The 21,061-nt window shown below is 41.7% G+C and overlaps 1 protein-coding gene across 4 annotated transcripts in view; it reads left to right on the top strand.

Annotated features, from left to right (window-relative positions):
• Positions 1-21,061, top strand: part of LOC104857636 (zinc finger protein 420) — a 55,559-nt gene that overhangs the window by 30,006 nt on the left and 4,492 nt on the right. Inside the window, exons 3-5 of one of the 4 annotated variants that reach the window (XM_019206591.2) lie at positions 4,288-4,452; positions 4,560-4,707; positions 19,573-19,668. The exons of 1 other annotated variant lie outside the window; for it this stretch is intronic. In XM_019206591.2, coding sequence (XP_019062136.1) covers positions 4,432-4,452; positions 4,560-4,707; positions 19,573-19,668 — 265 coding nt within the window. In that variant the 5' untranslated portion in view covers positions 4,288-4,431. Of the gene's footprint in view, positions 1-4,287; positions 4,453-4,559; positions 4,708-18,938; positions 19,066-19,572; positions 19,669-21,061 lie in introns of those variants that run through there. 2 more of the 4 variants (XM_010617674.2, XM_033759285.1) reach the window with 2 other exon arrangements.

Below are 21,061 nucleotides of genomic sequence, written 5' to 3'. Positions count from 1 at the left end.
GGAGGGGCTACCCAACTGGGTTGGACTGGTGCTTGGCACAGTGCGGGGGGTGACAGCCAGGCAGCCCATGCATGTACCCACCACTGGCAGTCTCTGAGATTTGCTCAGATGTTTGCAACCTGTATACAATAAGAACAGCTTCTTGCATAAACTTCACTGCCCTGATCCAAGAGCGTGACACCCACAGGAAGCCTTGGGCTGGTTGAAAAGCATATACACAATCAGAACCATCTTTAGAGAGCACCTTGGAGAAGGATGACCCAAAACCCAGCGCTTAGGAGAAAAGTACAGAATATGAGATCTCAATGATCCAGGAAGGAATCGATACCCAGATCAAGGACCTCCTGGGCAGGCAAGCAGTCCCCCTCTTCCCCACAAAGGTTGGGATAGGGATGAGGTGTGGGCCTCAGGCATGAGTGGAGGGCACAGGGAGGCCCCATGGCTCCCCCACACGGGGTGAAGTCAGTTACTGGCTGGCAGATGCAGTGGCCCCACACAGAGTCCCAGCCAGGCCAGGGGTCAGGACAGCCCAGGCACACCCTGGAGGCCTCAGCCACTCCCTCGGGTGTGCCCGTGCCGGTCTTCATGCCGCTGGGTCTTCCAAGCCACACGGGGTCCTGGAGTGGCTCGGTGGTGTCTGTGGGAGGGCAGACAGGTGGTTAGAAGGACAGGAAAGGCAGAGGAAAGGGCCACAGCCTGTCAGGGAGAAGGGAGCGACTGTGGCAAGCTTGTCTCTCTAGGCAGTGGAAGGTGTGTGGCAGCCACATGAGACCTTTTTGGGACAGCAAAACAAATGTGCCTGGACTTCTCCATTTCCCTCTTTGTAAGTCACAGAGAAGAACGACACAGAAATACTGATGGCCAAGCTTTGGAGCCCTGTTGGGGAGAGAAAAAATTAAAACCCTAAGTCGGGTTTGGGCAGAGCTTGCCTAGCATTCGTGTGGCCTGAGGTCCTCCCACCAGCGTGGTAAAACACAAAAATAAAAGACCTAAACAGATCACATCAACAAAGGGACCAGCAAAGCCAGAAACGCAAATGGCCCCTGACTTACCCACACTGTTCGTTCTATGACTTTCTGTCAAATACTCAAAGTCCATGGCCTTACGAGTACTCACTAAAGTTGGATGGCTGCCCACGCAAAGTCTGATGTCAGTGTTCTGAGCATGGTGAAGGTCGACTGCGCTAAGCTATGGTGCTTGGTAGGTGAGCTGTGTGGAACGCACATCTGCGTTAGGATAGCTCCAGCTCAGGATGGGTTGGTCAGGACACAGGTCCACCATGAGCCCACGGCCGGGTAGGCAGCCAGGAAGAGCTGAGGAGCACATTCCATCTCGAAAGAGGCTCTTCCTCACACAGCCCCAGGTCTCACACCCAGCTGTCTCCTGGGGTGTTCTGGAATGTTCTGGAATGCTCTGAATGGCCTAATCAGCAGCCCCAGCTGGTACAAAGGAGGATGGAGTGTAAAAGGGAAGAGATGGTCCAGGAGCCAGGGGAGGCCTTGTAGCCCATGATACGGGGACCCCTTGCAAGTTCAAGGCATCCTCCATGGGATGAATGCGTAAAATTCCCAGGCAGTTTCAAGAAACTGTAAGTGATGTGAGAGAGAAGGCAACTTGTGCAGGATACCAAGATCAGAAACGCTAGACAGATGAACTTGGCTATTTAAAAGTTAAACATCTGGTGAAAAGAATAAAAATATGAAATTCCCATGTTTGAAATCAAGACAAACCAGAAAATGTGGGTGGGGGATATTTTCAACATATGGCAGACAGCTAATAGTCTTTCTAATATAGAAAGTGCTTAGCAGTCAACAGTGAGTAAAGAACTAAACAGAAAATATAAACAAGTCACAGGGTGAGTTAGAATTGGTCACTAGAGGCTCCTCAATTTATGACCAGTGCTACCTTCTGATAAACCCACCATAAACTGAAAACTGCATCAATTAGAAAATGCATTTGATACACCCATTACAGTGTCGTAGCTCAGTAACGGCATGGTAGGCTGTTTCCGCTCCTGAGTGCTTGCTGCTGTAACTCAGTATCAAGAGGACCTTACTACAAGGGCAGAGGTACCGGGAGGAAACCTCCAGCTCTAGACTCCGCCAAGAAAGGAGGGCAGGCGGGATGGACAGAGGGGAGGGGACGGGACAAAGGGAGAATCAAGTCAGGCGACCAGCAGATCCCCACCCAACCAAGACGTGCACCCCCTGCACCCTACTTCAGCCAGGAACACCCAGCCCTGCACCTCCCACCAGGCTAAAATTATTTCCTCCCGGAACTCACCCACTCGGTTTATCCCAGAATGGTTCTCTCCAGCAACGACCGGGAATGCTTGAGGTCTGGGCAACAGCAGCTGAAATGCTCCACGAGGACGTCTGGGGAGTATAACTGATATAAACTGCACAGCTGAAAATGTACCAGTTGAGACACTCTGACCTTTTTAACACAGGTAAAACTGCAGTCACACTCCTAAAACTTACCTCATGCCCCTTGGTAAAACCTTATTATTGTCTCTCCTGTCCTCTCCTTTGTTTCTATCACTGATCGCTTCCTGTCATTTTAAATTGGATCTTGGTAAGTGATCTAATTTTTATGAATGATGTAAAGTTCACACATTTGCACATCAGAATTATTGAATCTGTTCCTGCCAGGCGCATGTATCAACATGGGTGTAACCGAGAGCGTCATTAACTGCACGTGTTTCCATTGCACAGAGCATAGCCTGTGCACTGTGACAAATGCTGTGAAGCCAGTGACTGACTCAGCTGAAGAGAAGCTGATTGTCACTGAATAATTAAACATCTTCCTTCCCCAACACGGATTTCAAGAACATAAGCATCGGTTTTTCAGTCCTAATGAGCACTAAGGGGCTCATGGTGGCATAGCCATTGGCCACCAGCATCTGGACACACAGATGAACTGGGTCTTTGTTCCACAGCATTCCTAAGGAAAACCCAGAAAGCACATGACCACAAAGAAGTTTATGAACAGCAGGATTGTCTGGATGGCCCTTTGTTCTGGAGGTGACGTTGGAGAAAGGTGCTGTGGAGATGCTGGGACCGCCTCTCATATCTGCACAGGACAGTCACCGTGTATTCACTCCAGGTGGCCACGAGCCCTAGAAGGAGATGTCTCAGAAAGTGACCAGTGTGGAAAACAAGTTTCTGAACATGTAATTCAGGAGCCAAAGAGAGCAGGATTCAGTGACAAAACTGTCACTGAGGGTGGCAAAAGTGGAAATTAAGAAGTGACCACCAATGAATAAATTGAAGACTCACAGGAAGAAAAAGAAACCCGGGATTTCATTTGAGAATCTGTGTTTGAACTTTGCCCAACAGGAACTTTGGGGACTGAAGGTGCTGGCCTGGAGGACACTCAGCAGGCAGGTGATACAGAAGGAGAGGCCCCTAGTCAATTCTAGGCAACTTCAAATCACACTTCTCTCATTTCACTGGGACTTGACATTATTGTCCAAGGGGAATGCTTCCCCACTGAAAGCTCAAGTTGCCTCCTCAGAAGAACAGAGAGTAGTGCAAAAGTAAAATTTGAGGGGGAGGTGTACTGGGGATTGAACCCACTGAGCTCCAGCTTTTTTTTTTTTTTTTTTCCTCTTCTTCTTCCTTTTTAAATCTTGAGACAGGGTGGCTCTAAATTGCCAAGGCTGTGCTTGAACTTGTTACCTTCCTGCCACAGCCTCCCAAAGTGCTGGGATTACAGACGTGTGGCACTACACCCGATTTAACTGAGGTTTTAAAATGATAGTCATTACATTTTGTCTCTAAATTATGCATACATATACACAGTTTCTGAATCAGCACACTGTTATACAGAAGGGTAAATGCCAGTGTCACTTTGGCGTCCCTCAATGTGGGAAGCCAGCCATGGCCCACTGGCTTTTTGAAAGATAACATTTCTTCCTTTTTAAGGACTGCACGTGTTAAACTTGTTTTTGACCCTGCACGGGAGAAACTCGGACAGCCAAAGATCTGTAGGAGTCAGGTGTTGTAACTCCATTTTGTTAAGTTCCTCCACCTATTGTGGGAATCATGATTATTAGTTGCAAGTGTTGTTAATTTGTTTTTCTTGAGCCTGATTTCTCTTTCCCGTGTGAACCCTCGTTCCCGTGGAGCGGGTGTTGAGGTTACTATGGGAATCCTAGCCCATAATAGTTCGGTCTTTTCCTTTAAAAGGCTGATGCTTGCCTGCGATAAACGTCGCCTTGATCAGACTCTTGTCTTGGAGTCCTTCCTTTCTCTCTGCCCCATCTCCACCCCGCTGCTCTTTCAGGTTTGAGACACTGCTGGACAGTGCTCTGCGTCGCCGGCTCGCGAAACCTCAACCCAACGAAGCCCATTCTAAAGAAGCTGCCCTTGGAAACCCTGGTTTCAATCCCAGTATGGTGGGGAAGAGTATGAACCAAAAACCTGCCCTATGGCCTCATTCGCCGCTGAGGTTGGTGCCATCTACTGTCAATCAGGTCGCGAGGGGCGGGCCTGAGGGGGAAGTATCCAATCAGAAGTGTAACCAGGCTGGAGGGGGCGGGTTCTCCCCCTTGGCAGCCCATTGTTTCCGGAGCACCGGCCAAGGTAGTAGTTCCGGCTCGGTCTCTGCGGGAGTCCCGGCTAGCTGTACTGCAACCCGGCTTTTGTCACCTGTGTCTGCTGGGGAACCACAAAAAAAGATCCTGGACACAAGAGCGCGGAAATGGTGAGCTCGTGATGGCCTTGAGAACAAGGAGTGCGGCTTTATGGGAACTGTGGGGACTGACGTGGCGGGACCCGGAATTTCCACCCACCGTGGCCGAGGCTCCGGGCCGGCGGCTTGACACAGAAGGTTGTGGGGAGTGTCTCGCCCACAGAGTTACCTCATTGGGAGCGAGCGTGCCTGACATCCAAAGGGGGCTCGGCCCAACCCTGTCCGAGGTTGGCGACAGGTTCCCCTAAACTCCGCCTGCAGGTGCAACTGCCCTGCTGCACCACCTACTCAACCGTTATGTTTCATGTTTCATTGCGACGCAGTGTTTTTTCTTCTTTCCTCAAGTGCCCTCCAGCCCCCTTACTGGAGCTCGAACCCTGGGAGCACTCTACCACTGAGCTACATCCCCACTCCATTTTATTTTATTTTTTGAGAAAGGGTCTAAGTTGCTAAATTGCTCTGTCTGAACAAGAACTTGCAGTCTTCCTGCCTCAGCCTCCCAGGGTACTGAGATTACAGGCAGACACCACCGTGCACCGGTACAGGATGCATTTAAAGAGTTTTCTGATTTTGAACATTTCACATGGGAGGAGAGAAGCACTTGATTCCTTGTGAGGAAAATCTTCATGACCCTCCTTTTGCCTTCCCTCTTCCCTTATCAAATGTCTTTGGGTTGAGCTACCCTGTGGCAGTTTTACTGGGTGATGTGTCCTCTGCCCCAGGCCCCAGTCTTCAGCCGGGTTTCAGGACTGCTTGACAGCAGGTGCTTGTGATGACCAGGTTCCTGCCCCTTGGAGCATATAGTGAACATCGGCTCCTGATCCTTTCTCCCTGGGGCAGCCTGAGATGTGGGTGGGACCTCTCAGGGGAGCTGGGCTCCCTGAGGCTGGGAGCAATGCTCTGATGAAGTGTCACCGAAATGCACCTGACATGTTTCTCTGTCTTACCTACAGTGAACATGGGAGTGCAGCCATTGCTTTGTCATACTGACTTCCATTCTTTTAGACCCACACCCAGAACAGATTGCTGAATCATATGGTAGTTCTATCTTTAGCTTTCGAAGACCATTTAAATTATTTTCAAAAATGCTGTAGTAAATTTGTATTCTCACCAGTACTGTGCTGTACAGGGCTTTTTTTTTTTTTTTTTTTTTTTTTTTTTGGTATCCTGACCTCTGAGCACTTGTTACATTACATTTCAACCATAAAGGTAACAACCATTCTTACAACTGTACCCACATAGCTGGAGGTCTGCTATTTGGTGCATTCATTAGAATCCCAGCTGCTGAATAGTGACCAGAACAGTGTACAGCAGTACACAGGGATCTCTGGTCTTTAATCTCCTCTGTACACTACCACTGGGACTTGAGCCTGTGGGAACACCCATCAAAAACACTTGTTTTTGATCTGCGGGGATCTGCATATTTCCCATCTTCCATGCTTGAAAGTACAAGATGTCTTCCCCTGAAAGGAAGATGTTAAAGTTAGTGTTGATGGGGCCGGGGGTTTAGCTCAGTGGTTCTGCTGCCTGCCTCGCAAGCACAATGTCCCAAGTTCAATCCTCGGTACCAAAAAAAAAAAAAAAAAAAAAAAGCTTTGGGACATTAAAGTAAGTTGACAGTATAAATTTACAGACATAATCTTGAATTAAAAGGTAAAAGTGAAGATAAAAGGAGGACTTGAGTGTGAGAAGCTGAAGAGGCTCACTAACAAAGAGGACCAGCCTGGCCTGGTCACAGAGGAAGGGCCACCAGGTTCATGGGTGTTGTGGTGGTCTGGAGCCTGGTTGCTCATTATTTCAGTCGTACTTTTGTAGTTATAGAGGAATCCTTATGGCTGGAAGGCAGTTTTATTACCTGATGATAATATTACATTCTGTGAGGCTCTCTGAGGATGAAAGCTGACCCTGATTTTATGACAATGGCTGGTTCCTCTGGAGAGGGTCTGGAACTGGAAAAGTTGGTACTCTGAAAAAAAACAGTTGGGACTCTAAATCTTGCATGTTTAGTTACTCTATGAAGTCCTCAGTTTTGAAGTAGGTAGGTGAGGTAAATTTGGGCCCAATAAACTTTGTTTTGCCGACTTTGTAAAAATTATTAACGTACCTATATTCCAAGTCTCAAGATAATAAAGGATACAAAGTGAAGGGTAAAGCTTACCTGTTGGGCATCTGTTGGCCCATAGTGAACAATTTTTACCAAAATTGCTTAAAAATTCCTGTATATCTTAGATGGAAACACAGATCATGTTTTTAATGAGAAACAGGTTAAGGGCCCAGGCATTTGTCCTCTGCAGTGGCCTCTGACAGTATCAGATTATGTCTCTAGGAATGTGTTTCTATGAACAGACTGTCCAGGAGGGACTGTGGACCTGGATTTTTTGCTGTTCACTCCCTGATATAGACTTGACCAGAGCTTAAGTATAAGCAACAGAAGGAGGCAACACAGGCCAGAAAACCCCCTCCAGAGAGACCCCAGAACCTATTGCTTTAGCCTCTTTTCAGTCCTTACCCAAAGTGTGAGGTTTGTGCAAGTGCTTGTGTGACCATATAAAACCTCCGCTTTTTCTTTGGTCTTTAGAGACATATGTAGACCTAGCGCTGTTCTCTCCCAGTGCTAGATGAATTAAAAGCCAAACTTAGGGAACTTTAGTGTGTGGATGCTATGTGGATGTTCCCAATCTCTTGTCCTAAGGGTGATGACATTTTGGAAATTCTTTCCCAATTATGTGGCATATTGTGTGAGTCAGGATCTGTGCCCAGTGTGCCTCAGCATTTGCTGTGGGTGCTTTCTGAATTGCAGCATAAAGAAGTGTCTTGACTGAGTTATGACTTTACCTCAGAGAATTGTAAAATACAAATTGGTCATCATTCATTATGTCTGGTAGATGGAAGAAGAGTCAGGAACTGCCTGTTCTGTATTTCCAACAGCAACCTCCCTTAACATCTGCCCTTTTCTAGTGCTTTGGTTTAAGCCCAGGGCTTCTCCCATTTTAGCCATGCAGTCTACCCCTGAGCTATACCGCCAGCTCTACCATCTGCCTTACAATTGGGTTTAGCTCAGGGGTACTGGTGCATGGCCATTAGGACGTGGACTGCACAGCAGGTGATGAACAGGTAAAAAAATCAATAAAGCTTTATATTTACAGCCACTTCCCAACTACCCACAATACTCCCTGAGCAGGAGGGGTCAGGAATCCTCCTGAAGGTTGCATTGCCATAGGAACGAAAACCCATCTGTGAACTGCGCGCGCTGGGGGTCAAGTTTGCATGCTCCTTATGAGACTGTTTTTTTGTTTTGTTTGTTTTGTTTTGATTTTGGTTCCAGGGATTGAACTCAGATCCTTGTGTGTGCAAGGCAGGCAGCAGAACCACCGAGCCAAATCCCAGGCCCTTTTGTGAGACTGTTAATGCCTGATGATCTGAGGTGGAACTGAGGCAGTGATGCTAGCTAGCACTGGGAAATGGCTACTAACACAGAGAAGCATTAGTAGAGAGGGCTTACTGTACAGAGAAGGCTGACTGCACAATAATGAATCAGTTGCCTGCAGGCTTATCAAACCCCATCAGTGAGCAGCAAGTGACAAGCTGCTTCTGGTAGGATTTTTAAGTTGGAATCTTAATACTTACTTTATTCCCTGTGTTGCCCAATCATTATTTTATTTACCACTTCCATCTGTGCCTCTTTTCCTGCATTGTCTACTTCTCTCAGTCACAGTTTGGGAAGCCTCCAGCTAACACTCAACAAAATAGTAAAAAAAAAAAAAGAGAGAGAGAGAGAGACAGCTGCTTTGGACAGGGGTAAAGACCCAATAACAAGACAGCAGAAGACTCCAGGATTGCCAAAATAAGAAAGCTGCATTTAAAAGAAAATACTAAGAGGACTATTTAAATTACAATTCCCTGCAACAAGTGACTCACAGTCTCCAAGCCTACTTTGTATAATATGTGGAGACCAGCTGTCCAGTGGTGCCATGAATCTTCACAACTGCTCGCCACATGCAGAGCAAGCACCCTACATTAAAGGATCCACCTCTGGAGTTTTTCAAAAGAAAAAAGTGAACAAGAACAGAAACAATTATTGAAGGCCACAACTTTGAGAGCATTGTTCTTATTGGCTGTGTTGCTAAATTGAAGAAACCCTTTTCTGGTGGTGAAGAGTTGATTCTGCCCACTACTAAAGATATTTGTCATGAACTTTTAAGAAAGACTGCAGTTCAAAAGGTGGGATGTGTTCCCTTTTCAGCTAACACCACAACTTGACAATGTGGTGAACTAGCAGAGGATATCAAGCCACAATTGTTAGAGGATTAATGAGTCACCTTTGTACACAAGCCAGGTTGACACATCTTTTGGCAAGAGTGCTTGTTTCTGTGTTTATTATTGAGTATGTGTGTGAAGATATGTTATATGCAGTTTTGTTGCCAGCCAACACCACAGCCGCAGAACTATTAAAGTCTGAATAAGTACAGACCAAGTCCGTGTGAGTCAGTATATGCACAGGTAGAGCAGCTGCTGTGAATGGATGACCTTCTGCCTTTACTACTCAGATCACAGAGATTATATCTGTAACATGTGAGACTACATACTATGCCATCCATACAAATGCTGGTAGTCAGAAACTATCACCTGAACTTAACATTTTGCACAATGTGATTCAAATTATCAGCCACATTAAAATATGGTCCCTTAACTCACATCTGTGTTTTGGTTCTATAAAAAGATGAACATCGAGCATACATGTCTTTGCCTATGCACAGAAGTTAGGTGGCTTTCTGAATTTCCTCAGGTGTTCCTTGTCATTGAAGTATCTTATTTCTCTTATCAATTTTAAAAGATAGTTTTGCAAGGTATATCAACCTACATTGGAGATTTTTTTTTAGGACTTGAAATACTTTACTCCAAGGTCTCCTTGACTTTAGGGTTTGGGTTGAGAAGTCTGTTGTGAGTCTGATGGGCTTTCCTTTAAAGGTAATTTGTTTCTTTTCTCTAACAGCTTTTACTAGTTTGTTCTTGTGTTGGACTTCTGGAATCTTGACTATTTCATGCCTTGATAAAGATGGATCATGGCTAATTGGAGTTCTCTGTGTATCCCTTATCTGTATGTTGATTCTTTTTCCCTGTTTGGGAAGTTTTCTGACATTTTTTCTGTGAATAGGTTTTTTTTTTATGTCATTTGCACTATCTCCTGCTTTCTTATTGATTCCAATAAATCTTATGTTATTCTTTGCATCATCAGCTGCTGGACTGATTTCTCATGGTTCCTTGCTAATTTTAAGAATCATTAATCACAATGCTGTCTTCTGTGTCTGATATTCTGTCTGGACATTGGCTCATTCTGTTGTTTATACTTTCAATGGAAGTTTTAATCCCCTGGATATCTGTTTGAATCTGTTTCATGGATTCCATTTCTTTCCTATGCTGAGCATTCATGGTTACCATCATTGTCCTGAGCTCCTCTATTTTTTTAAATCTGAATCTGCTCTAGAGTCACTAACCATGTCTTTCATTATTATCACCACGTCTACAGTTGTCTGAGCCATCATTTCTGCTTTGATGTTTTGTTTTTGTTTTTTGTAGAACCTCATTCATCTCCTTTGTTACTTCCACTGTTACCACTTCGGAGAGTCCAGGTGGGTGCTTTCATATTATTCTACCTCATTGCCCCCTGGGTGTACCTTTCATGAGCTGAAAGTCTGGGATTGCATCTTGTTTAAGTATCTTCTTGTTTTCTTTTTTTCCTTTAGTGTAATTCCTGGGTTGATGCTTGTAAATTATTTATGGCAAAGAGCTTTATTGCTAGTATTTAGAACCCTTGAGAAATGACTACTTCTCAGAGATGTCTTCCAAGCGTAGCTACCTTTTGGGTTTTGAGTCTGTTGCACGTTCCTACCTCTTCAATTTATTGGGGATGAGAAGTTGCTACCTTCTTGGCACAGCCCCTGGTTTTTTGGCATTTCCCTATAGTAGTTGTGCTATGACCCTTAGGTGATCTCAGTCTTGGTATACCAGGAAGGACAACTGAGTAGCACAATTATATCACCTTGGCTAAAGCAGTGCAATTAACAACAATAGCATCAAACACAGCCTAGAAAATGGTATTCTGTTGTAACTCTTTGCCACCTTTAACCGTATGGACGAGATTTGTGGTTATATAGAGAAATCTAAAATGAACCAGCAAATTGTATGCAGTAAATAAGTCCTCAATATGGTGATTTTACTCTCGGGAGAAAATTTAAAAGGGTTTAGGGGGAAGAAATAGAAGAAAAGGTTGTGATTAGAAGCAAGGCTGGAGGACAAAGAAAGATTACTCAAACTGGGAAAATGGTGAAGAACACAGGAAGGAAAGAGAGAAGGAAGAATAAAAACCAGAACACAACAAGAGCAACACTAGAAACTGTGTTCACACTCATGAAAAAAGAAGAACATACAATCCAGAAACAAAACAAAACAAAACAAAAACCAGAAAAGAGGAAAAAAGAAAATAAGAAAAAGATGTCCAATTCATGGCGTGTCTCTTCTGTCGCTGGTAGATAATGTGGGCAGGTGAAGTCCAGATCTGAGTTGATTCATCCCTGCAAGCCAGCCATAGTTTTAAGGCGGGGTGGTGGATAATCCCAGCATTCCTGCACATTTAGTGTCACTGAAGTTCACGCTGGATTCTGGCAGTGAGACTGGAACTGGATTCATTAAGCCTACAGCAGTCCATGTGCCTCTGCCAGCTTGCACTTGGCTCCCTGTTGGCTTAAACTCAGCTCCCTGACCTCCTACTGACTTGAACTCAGTGGCTTCACCAAGACACTGGGAGCCGTTATATGGAGGTAGCCCATAGCTATTCTGAGTTCCAGCTCAGTTGGGCCCTCTTCAAGATGGCTACTGGCCAGTTGTCCTCTCCTGGGGAATATCTGAACACAAATAACTCACCAGCCACTGTAGTTTACTATATTCACTGTACCATTCCACTGGTTTGTCTCTCTGTGGAGGCCTTTGGGATTGCCAGTAGTTACCATGCATCTGCAGGTTCAAGCCACCCTTCCCTTGCAGTGACTCCAGGTTCAAGAGGAAGTGCCACCTGCCACTTCCCTCTTTGTTGAAGACTCTCTCTCTCCACTCTCCCCATGGACTTCAGTTCTTCCTTCAGATCCTTCTTTCACTTCCCTCCTTCTCTCTCTCATGCCTGTATATTTCAAGGTAGGACACCAGATCTGAGAGACACTCTTCCTCTGCTACTCACCCTTCTGCCATCTTCCCGGAAGTTGAGATGGCTTTCTATAGATCACTGGCCAGAATTTCTGAGTTATAAAAGCCACTTCAGAGATTTAATCATCTTCAGGAAGACACTCATCACTTACCAGCACATTTCAGTGACACAACATGGGTCACAAAACTTTCCTACCTGTGTGATATATTCAGCCTGCTCAACAAACTCAACCTGTCACTTCAAGGAAGAATAACAACTGTGTTCAAGTTAGCAGATAAAGTGGCTGCATTCAAAGTCAAACAAATTATACAGGTGAAGAGGGAAGGATTTTTGATGTTTCAAACATCAGTGGAGGGGATTTAGCTCAGTGGTTCCACCACCTGCTTCACAAGCACAAGGTCCTGCGTTCAATCCCTGATACAAAAAAAAATTATTAAACCCCAGTGGAGATTTTGAGAGAGCTGGTTCATGATTACCTGTCTCAGCTTTCGAAAGAGTTTGTACATTAGTTCCCACCACAAAAGCCTCCGAAAGTAGAAAGGAATGGATTCACAACCCACTTGTGAATAAGCCAGGTGAATTGATTTTGTCTGTGTGCTAGAAGAGGATCGACTGATTGAGATAGAAAATAACAGGGTCCTTAAAAGTACTGTGTGTTTGAAACTTCAGATCTTCATACATTCTAGGTTGAAGTCAAAGTGGAATACTCTGAGATTTCTACAAAAGCACTAGGAAGTCTGCTTCCATTTCCAATCTTCAGTCTCTGTGAAGCACTTTTCTGCAGTGGTAGCAGCCAAAGTGAGATTACGTAGTGGACTGGACATAGCAACACCCTTTGGTATCACTGTGCTATGGTTTGAATGTAGATGTTCCCCTAAAGCCTTGTGTGCTCGCAGGTGGGGCTTTTGGGAGGAGCATGGATCATGGGTGTGGACTTCTTGTCACTGGATTAGACCCCTGATGGGTTTATAGTTGGATGCAATGTTGGGAGGTGAAGCCTGGTGGGAAGAAATGGGTCACTGGGAGCTTGGCCTGTACGGTATATTCCCTCCTCCTCCCTTGATTTATCCCTGCTTCCTGCCATGGCATAAGCTGATTCCCCTCTGCCGCACTGCCCTGCTTTGAAACCAGCTGACTGTGAACTAAAATGTCTATGTACTGAGCCAAAATATACTTTCCTCCTTTAACTCGCAGGTATCAAGTATTTTTTCCCAGCAATGACAACATAACTAAGACACATGTCTCCCATCCCCCCAAATGGGACCATTTAGTTGCAGAAAAACAGGGCTCCCACTGATTCTGTATTATGATGAGTTGGGTGATTCTTTTACAATGTAGTAATAATAGAAATAATTTTATTTTATTTTGAATCATCCTAAATCACCTCCTCCATCCTGTATAAAAATTGCCATCCACAAATCTGTTCTTTGGTACTAAAATGGCTTAGCACAGTTGGTTTAATCCCTTTATAATGAATGTTATCCCAGATGTATGTGGGTATTTGTGACCTTTTCTTTTGCTCCTAAAAATTCAAACAGTTCTTACATCCACGTGATTCATCTATGGGTGTTTTTCTATTTTAATTTCTTAGTCTTTATTATTATAATACTATAGTTTTATAACATAAATTAGTATCAGTAATGATAGCTTCACATCCTATTTTATAATTTAGAAGTTCCTAGGGTAATTGCATATATAATGAAACCTTGGTTTGTCAGCATAATTTGTTCTGGAAACATGGTTGTTATCTAAAGCACTTGTTCATTAAAGCACATTTCCCCATAAGAAATAATGGACACTCAGATGATTCATTCCACAACTCAGAAATACTTATATGAAAATGATTCCTGTAATAGAATACAAAATAATAAAAATACAAAATATAAAGAAAAATAAATTAACTTGCACTAATCTTTGAAAACCTTCATGGCTGGTGTGAAGGAGTCTAGAGAGAAAAGGGTTATTGTTTAGGATAACTTTCACTATCACTAATGGAATCCCTGCTATTTATTGGCTCATTGGAATCTTTTTCTTGTGCATCTTTAACAAGGAACATATCCATTCACATTTACTGTTGCCTTCTTTTGAGGATTTTGCAGAAATATGATATTTCATTGTAGTTAAACAGATTAATCGCCTTATTCGGGTAGTACTTTTCTACAAAATTCTGTACTATTTCTTACATTTTGCATACCTCCCTAATCTCAGTTGAAGTGAGGGATTCCACTGTGTTTTCTTCCTCCTCTGCAGAAGAAATCTGCATAACCTCTTGATTTTGGCAGTTGATCAGCCATAGTCCCACAGTGAAAGAAGAACCATTGGCTCAGTTCTAATCGTGTGATATTTCGCATCATGTACAGCTTGTGTTGCAAGACATTGCTCATTCAAGTTAAAATTTATTAGATATGTTTGTTCATCTTGCAGAACACTTGCAGAATAAGTTACTTACAATCCAGGGTTTCACTGTATGTATTTAATCTCCCAGATAATTTTTTGTTTGTTTGTTTTTTCAAAAAAAGCTTGTTGAATTCCCTATAATGAATGTGATTGTTATGTATGTCAGATGTGTGCTGGTCAAATTAATTTTTTAAAGCACTTGTTGAAAACTTGGTAATATTATAGATTAAATTTGTGTACAGTGGTCTTTATCATGATGAGTTTTACCATTTGCACTCACTCTGTGTGATAAAGTGTTTTTATATGCCTCTATCAATTTTTGTTTTCTCAAGTTCTGTATATTTTCCTTGTAATATGTGTATACATGTGCAATATTATGTGCATATGACATCTGTATAAAAGTGACATTTTATACTATTTTGAAAACCTGACAAAGACGTAGAATGTTCTAGTCAGTATAAATCCTTCCTTGCTTTATTATTTATCTCCTCTTGGATGTACTTCTTCATGTCTCCATGCCCTAGCTTTCAACTCTTTGGTCCAATACTGCTGTACCCCTATAGAATATCTATGTTGTTTTTGTTATTGTAGCTTTGTAGTGTAACTTGAAATGTGGGACTGTGATGCCCCTAGCATTGCTATTTTTGCTTTGACTTTCTGTTGTCATTTTCTTGTTTGTTTGTTTGTTTTTCAATTCCGTATCAATTTTAGGATTTTTACCCTAGTTCTGTAAAGAATTTGCAGGCGTTAATAGAGATTGTATTAAATTTATAGATTGCTTTTGGAAATACTGCCATTTTCATGATGTTAGTTCTTCCAGTCCAAGAAAAAGGGAGAGATGCCTTTCTATTTTCTAATGTCCTATTCGATTTCTGTTTTCAGAGTTCTGTAATTTTCACTGTAAAGGTCTTTCATCTTCTTGGTTAGGCTGCTTCCTGGATATTTATTTTGAAGCTTTTGTGGAATTGTTTTCCGTCAGCTTTAGCTTTTTATAACTGTAAAATGTTTTATCCATATTGGTTGAAAGGTAAGAAAAACATTTCTGAAGAACCAAGATAGATTTCAGGGGGAAAGAGTCTCGTTCTATTAAACAAAATGTAATTCACCATTTTCCTCCCACAGAATTAGTATAGCTAGCGCGCTCGCTCGCGCGCTCTCTCTCTCTCTCTCTCTCTCTCTCTCTATATATATATATATATGGGGTTTTTTTTGTTTTTTTTTTGTTGTTGTTGTTGTTGTTTTTGTTCTGGGGATAGAACTCCTCAGGTCTTTGCGCTTGCAAGGCAGGCGGCAGAACCACTGAGCTAAATCCCCAGTGCCAGTATAGCTATGTTTTGAAGTGTGCTCATGTTAGGGAGATTTCAAGTAAAACTCTAGGGCTCAGCCTTTCTAATATTCTGAAAAGAGGGTAGAAAGGTGAATATGTTTTTTCAAAAATGTGTAGTAGATTAACTGGTGATTTTCAGTTTCTCTCTTTTTTTTAACATTTCTGACAGTCAGTCCTATATCCTCATATCTGAACATTGGAGATTAATACCAAATCCTATGGGACAGATCCTAGACATGTTCACATGTGACTTATTATTTGCCTGGTTCTTTATTACCAGAGAAATATCAGTGAAATGGAGTACCTGTTACCTAAAGGGGTAATTGCAATGGCTTTTGTAATAGAGGTACAAAATGCATTGTGCCTTACAAGATTGTTCCCTCCTTCAGAAATAAAAACTGGGTTTCATTATCTTTGCCGGACTATTTAAATATTGGAGATTTTCTTATTTAAAACCATGTGAATAAAAATAAGAGGTAGAAAGGCCTATCCAAGTTTATACCAATCTTGGACATCCACAAGGAGGTCCTTGAAGCCCACATGTGATGTCTTCACAGCCAGATTCGAAGTGCAGCTTAGGGTTATGGGAATAGTCTGTCCTGAGGAGGAAGCCCAGTGAAGAAAGGGGAAGAAGAAATGGTGTTTTCTCAGGTAAATGTGTTGCAGGTCAGGGCCTGTGTCAAGTTTTCCTTTCAGAAGGACCAGTTATTTAGAATGTGCACATTTTTATTACTTTAGCGTTCATATTCTTCCTTAGCAGAGGTTTTTTTTTTCCAACTAGTTTATTTACATCTGTTCTTAGGATACTCAGTGAACTCTTTAAAATGTTTCTCCACTATGTTCAGAGCCTTCCCTTCATTCTTTCATTTCAGTCTTTTGCTCTACAAGAAATAATTCTTGGGCTGATTAAATAACCTTCATTATTGAAAATGAGTTCTTTCTGACAATGAACAGGGGAAGGTGTTGGTATCCTAGATAATCATGGAGGGTGTGGAAGAACCTTTGGATTTTGCTGAAGAATGAAATCATGTGATGTTTTCATTCCTTCTGGATGCTCCAACGCTGTGTGCATACCAGAATGAATAAAACTCACATTTAAAGAGAATTGCATCCATTGCCCAGAATAACTCAGAAAGTTCTGAAAAGGGAAGATAATTACAAGTGTCATTCTGTCTGAGAATTCAGAATGTAGGAGACATGTGCAGCTTGAACTTTACATGACACTTTTTAGCAGTAGATTGAGGCTGTGGTTTGCTTTTTTATTTTGTTTTTAAGCCACTAATGTCACAGAAGCTCATGCGTTTGACACCTGATTCCCATTTGTCCTCTTATGGCTGATTTAACTTTGTTCCCTTGTGGAAGGGTTCTACAGTATATAGTTAATTGCTTTTCTCTTACCAGTATGATTTGTCAGAAATTATCGAATGACTTGCACGAACCCGTCGTATTTAATGTGGAGGCTCTTCTTTTTAATTTATCTTGTGTGCTTTTGATAATGAAGGCTGTTTCTTTGGTTTACTGCAGATACTGCTGCATTATTTAGTCCTTAGGCTTTAATTTTATCCCACCTCCATGACACAGACACACACTTCTTTATTACCTCATTGTATTTTCAGCAAAAGGAAACTAAACAAATACATCATATTTCACAGTGTCTTAAATTTCTGAATTATAACTCAAAACAAATGATATATGGAAGGAAAAATGTTTAGTAAAACATCAGATTCAAAATATAGCTTTCATTTTAGTTTCTGCCTTTGACTTTAACGTCTTAATAGTGTCTCAGTAACACTTCATACCCAAATAAAATCTTAACTTATTATAATTGATTATATTTCTTAATTTCATTGATGTAAAATGTACTATTATTTTATAATTAATGTTTGTATGTGTGTACATAAAACAAATAATATTTAATCAGTTTTGTATTACTACTTTAATGTTTCCATTCTCATCTCAGTTATGAAAACTCTAAAAATTCTATTATTGACATGTTCTTTTGGACTGTGCATTTCTTTTACATAAGTTTTAGATCAGATAAATAGCTCTACCACTTACAGGATGTTTAACAGAACATTGTCATAAAGGAGGAAAAACAATATGACTGCTGTCATAGGTTTTCTTATATCTCTACGTTGTTGTGAAAGCAATGAGTTCCATCTCATATATCCAATACATTTTAAAAGATTTGTCATTATACACATTACGTTATTAAATTGTGTGCATTTCTTACAGTTCAGGCACACGTACTTGTGAATTCTTCCCTGTGCTCTCCTTGGCGTTCAGGAGTATCTTCCAGACCACTAGCCTTGACATCACCGCCGAGCTTGCTGTGCATTCAGAAACTCAAGCTCCACCCCAGAGCTATTGAACCAGAATCTGCATTTTTTTTTATTGAGTTTATTGGTACATTTTAGGGATACAGTACACTTACATTCATCATTGGGATCTTGTACCTTTATGTGACAGGTCTTGGTTCTCATTTCTTCCCCTGTCCCTGCCCTCCCTTCAGCCCTCCTCCCTCCCCATTTACAAACACTTTATTTCCATTTTTTCATTTTCTCCTATTTTTTTCTTTTCCCTTATTACCTTTCCCCTCCCTTTCCCACTTTCCCTACACCTTTAGCCCTTTTATTCCTATTTCACATTGTCAGTTATCTCATTAGAGTCTTATGTACTACTATAGTGTTTCACACCAGAGAAACTATTCGGTATTTACACATGTGTGACTTATTTATTTCACTTAGGAGTATATCCTCAATATGTATCCATTTTCTACCTATGTTTATAGCGGTACAGTTTGTAATAGCTAAAACTTGGAAACAGCCCATTTGCCTATCTGTTGGAAACTGGATAAAGAAGATGTGGTTTTTCTATAAAATGGAATACTACTCAGCCATAAAGAATGAGAAATTAGATTCAGAACCTGCATTTTATTACTATTTCCAAGTCTTGGTTGTAATAATGAAACTTGAAAGTACCTCTCTTATATTTTCTCAAAAGTACAGTATCTGCTGTGTTTTGTGGATCTTTTTCCATACTCTTTACTGAGATTTAGATAGTATCTTAGAGAACATGACTGGGTTTTAAAAGCATTTTGTTAGGGGCAGGGATTTAGCTCAGTGGTGCCACTGCCTGCCTCACAAGCACAAGGTCCTGAGTTCAATCCCTAGTACCCCTCACCCCCCAAAAAAAAAAACGTGTTTTGTTGAATAATTAAGGTCTCCCATATGTCAGAAGCTGATCTATCATTTCATATTGAGTCCAGAGAAGAACTCTTATCAGTGACTGCATGACCAGTGTGCTATTTCTTTCTTTCAGGCGCTGTTGACATTCAGAGATGTGGTCATTGATTTCTCTCTGGAGGAGTGGGAGAGCCTGGACCCTACTCAGCAAACTCTGTATAGGGATGTGATGTTAGAGAACTATAGGAACATTTTCTCCCTGGGTGAGATTCCCTGCAGAGTTCCTGATTCACTATTGACATTTAATTTCCTTCCCTCTGGAAACATCTCGTAGGAGCTTCTGCTTTTTAGATACCTTTTCTCAAAGAAAATGGAAGTTGGTATAGACAAGATGTTTATACCGTTCGTTCTTGTCTATAGCCTCTCCCTTTCCTGAGGTATCACATGCCCCTTATGCTAGATTAGCAGTCATTTTACAAATTCACTGGCAAAATGTTGTTGCCTATATTTTAAAAGCCATTCTCTACCCCATGGCTTTGATTTAGTAGTAGTTGAAAGTCTAGCTCAAGTTGTAAAAGTGAAATGCTTCCTAATATAGTCTAATGGCTCTTTTGGAGAAATAGTCTCCTAGAATCTTCCATGATGTCTTCTGTTTTCTCCTGAATGCAGCAGGAGGAGAAACATTTCAGTAGTTATTAGAAAACCTCAAGCACGTGTGATGTTCCATGTTGTACTAAATTTACAGGTGTATATTTGTACTTTGTTTACAGGTCTCACTGTCTCTAAGCCCCACCTAGTCACCTGTCTGGAGCAAAGCAGAAATCCCTGGAATGTAGAGACACAGAAGAGAGCAGCCATACCTCCAGGTAGGTAGGAATGGATGAACCAGAACACACAGGTGAGAGATCCAAAGGCCAAGGATGAAGCCATGGTTCATCACTTTTAGTGTCTCAGTACGTGTATGCTATACATTAATTACGTTCATCATGGGGAGTTGATACATAGACGTAACACAACTTTTTATTTCCCCTTGCCCTCTCCTCCCACTCCCCTCCACCCCGCATCCCCTTCCCATTTGCAAAAGTTCTATCTCCATTATGTCTTTAATTTTGCTCTTTTAATTATTTATTGTAAGAGAAGCCATATAATATTTTATCTGGTGTGCATGATTTATTTCATTAAACTTATAGCCTCAAGCCACATCCATTTTCCTACAAATGACACAACTTTACTCTTTATAGCACAGTAGCACTCCATTGTGTGTATATACCATCTTCATTGTCCGTTCCTCTGTTGATGGGAATATAGGCCACTTCCAAGATTTATGAATGGTGCTGCTATAAGCATGGGTTAGCATTGATGACTAGAATATAATGTCCTTAACTCCTTGGGGAAGAATCTAGAAGGAGAGTAGCTGGGTTGGATGGAATTTGTAGTTTTAGTTTTTGAGGAATCTACATAATGATTTCTATCCTTGAGAATTTTTTGGAGTACTGGTTCAGTGGTCATGAATTTCTTAAGGTACTCTTTGTCATGGAAAGTCCTTATTTCTCCACAATGTTGAAAGAGTTTTGTAGAACATATTAGTCTGAGTTGTTTCCTTTTATAGCTTGAAGCACTTCACTCCTGGCCTTGAAGGTTTGTGTTTGTGTTGTAATTCTAATGGGTTTATCTTTATCAGTGACTCATTGCTTTTCTCTAACAACTTTTAAGATTCTATGCTTGTGTTGGACTTTAGAGATTTTTTACTATCTCATGTCACGGAGAAGTTATTTTCTGGTCATGAGTATTTGGGGTTCCATATGTCTCACTTACCTGTATTATTGAATTCTTTCCCATTCTTGGAAAGTTTTCTGCTCTGATTTCTTTATATAGATTTTCTGTGCTATCCCTGTCATCTAATTTTTCTCTAATTCCAGTTGGTCTTAGTCTTCTTTAAGTCATCTGGCAGCTATTGGGTCCATTTTTCATGATCTCTTGCTTTTAAGCTATCTCTGAGATACGATCACCAACATCAGCCCTGTCTTCTAGACCTGACACTGACCACACGTTGTTCACTTCTGCTGCCCGTACTGTCAGCTGAATTTCTGTGTGGTACCCTATTTTGAACTGTAATTGTTTGATAAACTGTTCATGTTTTGAATCATTTTCATTATCTCAGCTAGCTTTTGGTATGATCTTTAAGCTCACTCATAATTTTTATTAATTTATCTGCTTAGTTATGCTGTCTTTGAGCTCATCTAGCACCCTTTTTTCTTC

This window comes from Fukomys damarensis, unplaced genomic scaffold, assembly GCF_012274545.1.
Source record: "Fukomys damarensis isolate Sample0158 unplaced genomic scaffold, DMR_v1.0_HiC HiC_scaffold_37, whole genome shotgun sequence".
Classification (NCBI taxonomy): domain Eukaryota; kingdom Metazoa; phylum Chordata; class Mammalia; order Rodentia; family Bathyergidae; genus Fukomys; species Fukomys damarensis.
The sequence above is the reverse complement of the archived record's forward strand: the minus strand, read 5'-3'. Positions and strand labels throughout refer to the sequence as shown.